Source organism: Catharus ustulatus, chromosome 14 (assembly GCF_009819885.2).
Source record: "Catharus ustulatus isolate bCatUst1 chromosome 14, bCatUst1.pri.v2, whole genome shotgun sequence".
Taxonomy (NCBI): domain Eukaryota; kingdom Metazoa; phylum Chordata; class Aves; order Passeriformes; family Turdidae; genus Catharus; species Catharus ustulatus.
Genome location: NC_046234.1, coordinates 13,264,248 through 13,272,088, shown reverse-complemented (window position 1 = coordinate 13,272,088; position 7,841 = coordinate 13,264,248). Strand labels below are relative to the sequence as shown.

The window sequence follows — 7,841 nt, the reverse complement described above, 5'->3', positions numbered from 1 at the left end:
TCTGTCTTTCCTGTAAATTCCCTTCAGGCACTGGAAGGGGCCATTAGATCACCCCGAAGCTTGCTCATCTCCATGCTGAACAATCCCAGCTCTCCCAGTCTTTCCTCATATTAGAGGTGCTTCATCCCCCCGATGAACTTGGTGACCCTCTTTGTCACCAGCCCAGCGGCTTCCAGGGACGAAGAACCGCGGTGCCGGTGCCCCACTCTGACACCCGCCGATGTCATAGCCCAGGTCCCCTCCCCCGCGGGTCTCTTCCCAGCAGGGAGCTCAGAGGAGTTCGCTAAGGCGTCCAAGTTATCGAATGCTGAGCAGGAGCTCGTGGAGGGACAACGCGTCCCTCACAGAGCCACCCATGAAGCGGCTGCGGGCGGGACCGCCATGTTAAGGCCGCCATGTTGGGGGACCAGGCAGGGACAGTGCCTCGGTGTCACATTCAAATCTATCCCCCGTCACAGGGACAGTGCCTCGGTGTCACACTCAACTCTGTCCCCCGTCACAGGGACAGTGCCTCGGTGTCACACTCAACTCTGTCCCCCGTCACAGGGACAGTGCCTCGGTGTCACACTCAACTCTGTTCCCCGTCACAGGGCGGTGCCTCGGTGCCACTCTCGAACCTGTCCCCCGTCACAGCGCGGGTGCCTCGGTGCCACACCCAACTCTGTCCCCCGTCACAGCGCGGGTGCCTCGGTGCCACACTCAAACGTGCCCCCCGGGCGCAGTTCGGGCAGGCCGTGACGCAGCACGCCGGAAGTGAGCGGGTGGCGACGGGGCGGGGCCGCCTCCGGTGCCTCAGCAAAACCCTTCCGGGTGGGGGTGGCCCTGGCGGGCGGGTCCCGCGGTCGAGGCGGCGATGGCGGGAGCGCGGCGGTGAGGGAGCTCAGCGGGGCTGGGGCCGCGCCGGGCACTGACGGGGGTCTCGCTCCCCCCAGGACGGTGCGGGAGCAGTGGGGCCTCGCCCTTCACCTGAGGCGGGCCGGGGCTATGCGAGGGCCGCGGTGCCGCCTGCCCTAGGCCCGGGCCCGGCGGGGAGCGGCGAGCGGGGCCCGATGCGGGAGTACAAGGTGGTGGTGCTGGGCAGCGGGGGGGTGGGGAAGTCCGCCCTGACCGTGCAGTTCGTCACCGGGACCTTCATCGAGAAGTACGACCCCACCATCGAGGACTTCTACCGCAAGGAGATCGAGGTGGACTCGTCCCCTTCGGTGCTGGAGATCCTGGACACGGCGGGCACCGAGCAGTTCGCCTCCATGCGCGACCTCTACATCAAGAACGGGCAGGGATTCATCCTCGTCTACAGCCTGGTCAACCAGCAGTCCTTCCAGGTAACCTTGCCCGCTGTCCCGTCCTCGGATGCGGCTGGCCCTGCCCCGGGGAAGGCGCTGGGCCGAGGAGGAAGTTTTAGGGGTAGCCACGTGTGCGTAGAAGCGCTTTATCTCCGAAGGGCCAAAAGTGTAAATGCCCAGCTTGAAAGCGCGTTTACCAGCCCTCCTTCCTGATGGAAAACTGCTTACTTTGCAGGTACTTATCAGGGTGCCACCATTGTTAAATCCCACGCAGTGCTGGAGAACAATGACTAGCTCCCACTTCCCCAACAGAAATCTCTTGGCAATCCCCTTTTGTGAAGAAATCACTCGATATTAAATTCGAGACTTCCCCTTCCACCCCCCTCTCCTTCCTAAAAGGCATGTTTCTGCAGTTGCTCTTGAAGAGAGTCTCATTGTTCTGCAGTTGTGACTTGTTAAGTGAGCTGCTATTTTCCGCTCCCTGCCCCCAAATATATTCCTGTCCAGCACGAGCCTGATGCTCTCCCAGCGTAGGTGGAGTACTGGAGAGGAGAGCTAGCTATACACGATAATTTGTGGATCTGGATTTGATTTCTACTATTAAAACTCTCCAAAAAAAGACATTTTGTCTCTGAGACATTGTCTCAGCCAGTAACTGGTCTAAGCTGCCTGTAGAAAGGGGGGCTTTGTTTTTGGGCAGTAAGTGAATTTAGCAGCACTCAGTGCAGCGCAGAGATTTGCAGCTCCTGCCTTGGCTTGGGCTGCTGAGCTGGGTGTGTTCCAGCTGCTTGGCAAGACCTTGCACACCCCCACTGTTTGCTTCTGCTGAAGGCTAAACCTTATCTTAGCAGAGGCCTCGAAACAACCCTGTGCAAGCTGAAGACGTGCTTATCTCTGGAAAACAACAGCAGTTGACATTGGGATGCTTCTGCTCTCATTTTCACTGATTTTTGGGTTCCAGTGAGCCCGCATTATTTGAGGAATGGATGTACAGTAATCCACCTTGTTAATATTTAATTATTCCCGTCTGCCTGTAGTGTGTTTGCTCTGAAGGCTGTAGGTGTAAACCACTCTGCAGTTCTTTACACAGTGGTAACTTCAAACGCTGGGATTGCTTTGTCTCAGAACTATGCAAGAATTTGTAGTACTGATAGTAACTTAAAACACTCAGGGGGCAGAGGAGGCTGACTCAGACTTTCAAGTGTAAACTCCCTGTGTCGGCTCAGACTTGAATAAATGCATCTCTAGGTAATAAAATCTCTTTACAGCATCTAATTTGGTTACTTACATGTGATTAAATGTGTTCACAATGAATTATTCTAAGGATTCCAGGACTGAGAAGGCTTTATTTAAATTGATGGCTTTCTCAACTGTAAACTAAGCACAAACTTCCTAAATGGTTGTGTAATGGCATGCCCCTGCTAGGGTTACAGGTCCTTAGACTTGAGTCAACTTCAGAAAGCTGAAACCAGCCTTCAGAGCAGCAATACCTCTGGCTGAACTGACTGTCTGAGACCACAGCTTTCTGTTTGTATATGCACATAAATCCTATAAAATGTGTGTGCTTTTATATAAATAAGTAGCTTAGTGATGGTGGTAAGTTTTCTCTGAATTCTAGATCTGTGTGACTATGAGTTTAAAAAGTCTTCTGATGTATTTTTAATGTTCAGTTGCATGTGAGGGTTAGTAAAATGTGTTTCTGTAGCAGTTTCATGTGCTTTGATTCCTTGCATGCACTAACCAGCTGGATTGTTTGACCAGGACATCAAGCCAATGAGGGACCAGATTGTCCGGGTGAAGAGATACGAGAAGGTTCCTCTGATCCTAGTGGGGAATAAAGTGGATCTGGAGTCAGAGAGGGAAGTGTTATCTGCAGAAGGCAGAGCCCTGGCTCAGGAGTGGGGCTGTCCCTTCATGGAGACATCAGCCAAGAGCAAAACAATGGTGGATGAACTGTTTGCTGAGATCGTCAGGCAAATGAACTATGCCTCCCTGCCTGAAAAACAAGATCAATGTTGTACAACTTGCATCGTCCAGTGAGAGAAATTAAGAAAAACCTCAACCATGGCCATACAGAGCAGGTTGGTGGAACAGTCATAACTAACTGAGGTGCCTAAACATGGTGTTTCAATAAGAGGTAAAGGGACAGGGAGTCTGAAATGAGGCAGTCTAACATGGAGGCAGCCTTTCTCTGAAAGAGATGGGAGCTGATGTGCACATGATTGAGTCAAATGGACTTCTTGTGTTACTTCAGCAGGGTTAGTCAGGGAACGCTGCATTTGCTTGCAGTAGTTTCACAATGACACAAAGTGAATGATCTTATCTGCACCTATTTTGACTGTCAGTGCTGTGTTTGATGCTGTTATTCTGCGTAAGTGCTTTGTGATGTTGCAGTGGGTTTATTCTTGTAGCTGGTATCTGAATTATTTTCAAGTAAGGGGAGTTACCTTGAAGTTCAATGGGTTTATTGTGACCAAGTTTCCCAGTAGTTTTTCTGAGAAGACTTTAGGCTTGTTTGAAAGAAATAAAGTTCTGTAGTACAGAAACTGACAGTACCCTCCTGCCTTATCAGTGGAATAAGTTTCTTTTGCAAGAGAACCACCCTGAGTGGTGAGAAGTGGCTCGAAGCCCATGTGTAAAAGTCAAGGGTGTGCACAAAGTGCTCTTCATCTCAAATCTGCAGAGCAGAGAACACACTGTAAAATGGCTTCCCAATGCACCACTCTTCTTTCCTAGTGACTCATAAGAGTTGTGATGAGAGTGTGCTGTTCCAAGGGCCCACTGTAAAGCTTCCCCTATGTCAGGTGTTGCTTTGATTTTTATTTTTTTCCTCTAGGACAGCTGCCTTTGGCCTTTCACATGTGTGAAACACCACACATGTGGTCTTTTTCACCACCTTTCTTACCTGACTGTGAATGGGTCTGCTCTTCCCTGATGAGTTTTCCTGTGAGTTGGTTCTGAACCCCCCACACTCCTGTTTCCCCAGTAGCTGTTGCAGGTCTTGTTTCACACTGGCTCGAGTCCATGTTTCTGCAAAGCACTGTTGCTGTGCTCTGGGTGCAGCCAGCTGGCTCCTCAGACCTCCAGTTGTCTGTTGGACCTGTCTTCACAAACAACTTGTCCTGATCTTTGAGGGCAAGTGCAGGAGTGAGGGATGATGTGGAAGTTCAGGGGAAGGAGCTGCCCCTCTGACAGCTGCACTGCTTGAGGCTCAGACTCCCACTGCCATGTTAGTAACTTGCTTAACTCAAAGGAGCTTTTTGTGTCTGAGTGACAAGAGGGAAAATAGGTTATTACTGGAAGCTGTGGACCATGTATCCTCTTTAATCTTGAGTGCAAGGTCGGAGAGTGAAGTCTCAAAGCTTGTCTTCGAGATTTTTATCAAGTATTTTGTAAATAAAAAGTTTTAGGTGTTCATGGCCCTAGTGCTGTCATGCTACAGATAATACATGATGGTTTTATCTCCAGTCCTGTGAAATTAGGAAGGGCTGCTGTCTCTGTGTAAGAGGTGTGTTCAAGTTTGAGATTTGCTTGTCGAAAGGTGAGTGAGCTTGTTGTTTCAGAGCAGAGGAAAATACAAATAAATTCTTTCATTGTACATTAATCACACCTGCAGAGTCTATAGAGTTCTAGGAAGAAATTAATCTGAAGAAATTACTACCTTTTTTTAAAAAATTGAGTGCTGCAGGGATGGTATCCTGAATTGTGTATAGTAATGCAATGTTGCAGCTATTTCTGAGGCAGCTTCACAAACAAGATTACATGGACTAGAAGTATCATGCCAAAGGATATGGCAATTCCCTGGGTTACTAATGGTTCATCTTGTGCAGGTTATTGTCTTAAACTCTGACAAAATCAGGCCTTTCATCCTTGAAATTTGTGGTTCTGGAATTGATTGCTTCTGAGGGAGGCTTTGTAACTTGCTTGCTTCTGGATTTAGCACTAAGTAGTGCATTTAATCTTAAAGGTGAAATTGAAGAAGGGGCAGGGCAACAGGTTATTCCTTTGAATGATAATTTATGCCTAGATTTGGTGGACTTCCTGGTTTTCTTGTTTCGGAAGAAACATCTGTATTCGTATGTCTTTGTGAGCTCTTGAGACAGAGGATCTAAGCTTTTGTGATAGAGATGTCCTCTCCTTCCTTCTGCCTGGCTTAGACAGACACCCCAAGCCTTTAGCAGCAAACTGCTTCCTTGCTTCTGGGGAATGCTGTCTCTACCCAGTATAGTCTCCTCACCTGTGCCAAACAACTCTTTCCTTCCTGATCCATTTCCTATTCAGTCCAGTTCTCACTGTGTCTGGAGCTTTTATTACTCATTCTGGCTTTTCACAGGCTTTATGCTCTGTATATTTCATTTCAGCCTGACACATTTGGGGTACTTTCCTCTTCCTGGCTCCCACTCTATCCTTGTTCTTTGATTGGGTAGGTGTAGGATCTCATTAACTTTATCATTAGCCTTTGCTGCTTGATAATTTCTGTCTGATGTGCTCTGGTAGGAGAGGTGCTGATGGTGTCTTGTGATAGCTCTAATCAGCTTTGTAGTCCTGCTTATCTGTGATCCAGGAAACAATTGCTGCTTGTCAGACCTCTGCTTTAGGAGTGACCCCTCCTAGGTAAATTGAAACTGAGGAAGTAGAACCAGCTGTCTGAAAATCTGTGTGTAGGAAGTGGGCTTGAACTACAACTGTGTCCTGGGATCATCATCATAATCTGAGTTCTGTAACCTGGCTGTGTCCAGGAGGAGTCTTGGGTGTGTCAGTTCACAGAGTAGTACATACACCAGTTTGTGTTCCTGCAGTTCTGCTGCAGAAACCCATGGGAGGGGTGGGGGTGGATTTTTTTGCTGGGCCTAGCTTTGCCTGAGGCTGTTCCAGTGTCAGTTTTAACTCACAGATACCACTTAACCTCTTTTGGGTGCTGATACCTCGGCCTCTCTGTCAGCTATGATGTGTAGATTCTTTTATGACATTTTTGAGAAGCATTTGTGAAACTGCTGTTTCAGTTAGCTGTCTTGGATGAGATGAAGGATGGAATGTAACTGCATAGTCAGGATAACCTGTAGTTCCTTTTAAAAATGTGTGTTTTTCTCACATCCTGTTTCCTGCCTCCCCTTTCCTGTTTCTGCAGTGGTCTTCTGTCATTTTGCTCTTGTATTCAGAGATAGGAGAGTTCCTTTGTGTTCCTTGCTCCAGTATTTCTCTTGAATTTTCAGTATGACACTGTGATGTATTTTGAATCTTCCTTAAAGTGTGGTACCTGGTAGAGTGCTCCTGCACTGAAGTCTTTCTAATACAAATAGGATTGCTAATACCTTAACATTGGGATGAAAGACTCATTGATTAGTGATTTCTGTCTTCTGTGTTCATGAGTAACTGCTATTAGCAAGGTTGAGGGAAATGTATTCCTCTCTAGGAATAAAAACTGAAAGTGTGCTCTAGTCTATGTGGCTGTGCAACACAGACACATTTGTTATACTATATTTCTAACTTCCCCTTTTCCCCTGCCTGCTCAGAGAAGAGACCAGAGAGTGGTATAAAATATCACAGGCAAACGAGGTATTGTGTAGTGCTAATTTTAGTAACTAAACACAAATGGAGAGTTGACAAATCTGAATTGGGAGGTCCCAAACCTGCAAGTGCAAGGATGCTGAAGGGCATGTGAAGGAAAATACCATGACTTCATTTTTCTGTTCTTACTATTCCCAGCAATTGTTTGCTGGCCACATTATTGAATGCTGGGTTTAGATGAAGTTTTGGGGGTGAATCTAATTCTGGTAGGATGGGGAGCTACCCTGTTAATGTTTTGTTTCTTCTGTGCTCTAAGCAAGTATAAAACATCTATTAAGCAGCTCCAGTCCATCCGCATTAGAAGCTAAATGTTGGTTTGCTGCTTTTGACAGTACAAGAACCCTCTCTGTCTAAAACTTGTGGACCAGCAACAGTGTGTGGGGTGGGAGTGATCTCACCAGACTGAGAGAATTGCTGTTAGCTGCAAAACATACAAACAAGCAAGAAAAACCTGGCTGCTGGCTCCTGTCAGGGCAGGAGTGCTGCTCCTCAGTGCTGAGGTTGACCAGTTGTTAGGCAGGAAGGGGAACCCTGGCTGTGTCAGAGCACTCTGCTGTTAACCGAGAGCAAATTAACAGCTGGAAAGAAATGATGCTGTAGGAAACATAAGGTCTTGGCTCATTTGGTGAATTTACTTCAAGAATTGAGAAGGCTCCTCAAAATCCCTGAAAAGCCCTGGATCAAGCTAGAATGAAGTACATGCATGTACATATGATAAGTTTCTGACTTTGAGCTTCACCTCTGCAGATGAATCCTGGGAGCTACAAGCAGGTTGTCTGAAATGCAAAGATGGTTTGGTGCCATTGGTAACATGTTGGTGTGCTTGACTGAGGATGGTGGTGTACAGCTCTGTCCTGCTGTCTGAATGCTAAGGGTTTTTTTTTTTTTTGGAGTCATTTAGAGGGTCTGATTGCTGAGAACACAGATGTCAAAACTGTCTTGGTTGTCTCATCTTCCTGTTCCCAGAGCTTGTGCCATTGCTGTATTACT

At 47.6% G+C, this 7,841-nt stretch overlaps 1 protein-coding gene across 1 annotated transcript; it reads left to right on the top strand.

Moving 5' to 3' along the window:
- Positions 1-789: 789 nt before the first annotated feature.
- Positions 790-3,364, top strand: RAP2C (RAP2C, member of RAS oncogene family). The gene is made up of 2 exons (XM_033072097.2): positions 790-1,322; positions 3,045-3,364. The coding sequence occupies exons 1-2, from the start codon at positions 1,050-1,052 to the stop codon at positions 3,321-3,323; spliced, it is 552 nt and encodes a 183-aa protein (XP_032927988.1). The 5' UTR covers positions 790-1,049; the 3' UTR covers positions 3,324-3,364.
- Positions 3,365-7,841: the final 4,477 nt, after the last annotated feature.

Bases quoted from the DNA above. Each gene is read 5' to 3' on its own strand.
- RAP2C (XM_033072097.2), top strand. From the start codon at position 1,050: ATGCGGGAGTACAAGGTGGTGGTGCTGGGCAGCGGGGGGGTGGGGAAG. The intron at 1,323-3,044 runs GTAACCTTGCCC...TTGTTTGACCAG, and splicing joins TCAACCAGCAGTCCTTCCAG to GACATCAAGCCAATGAGGGA.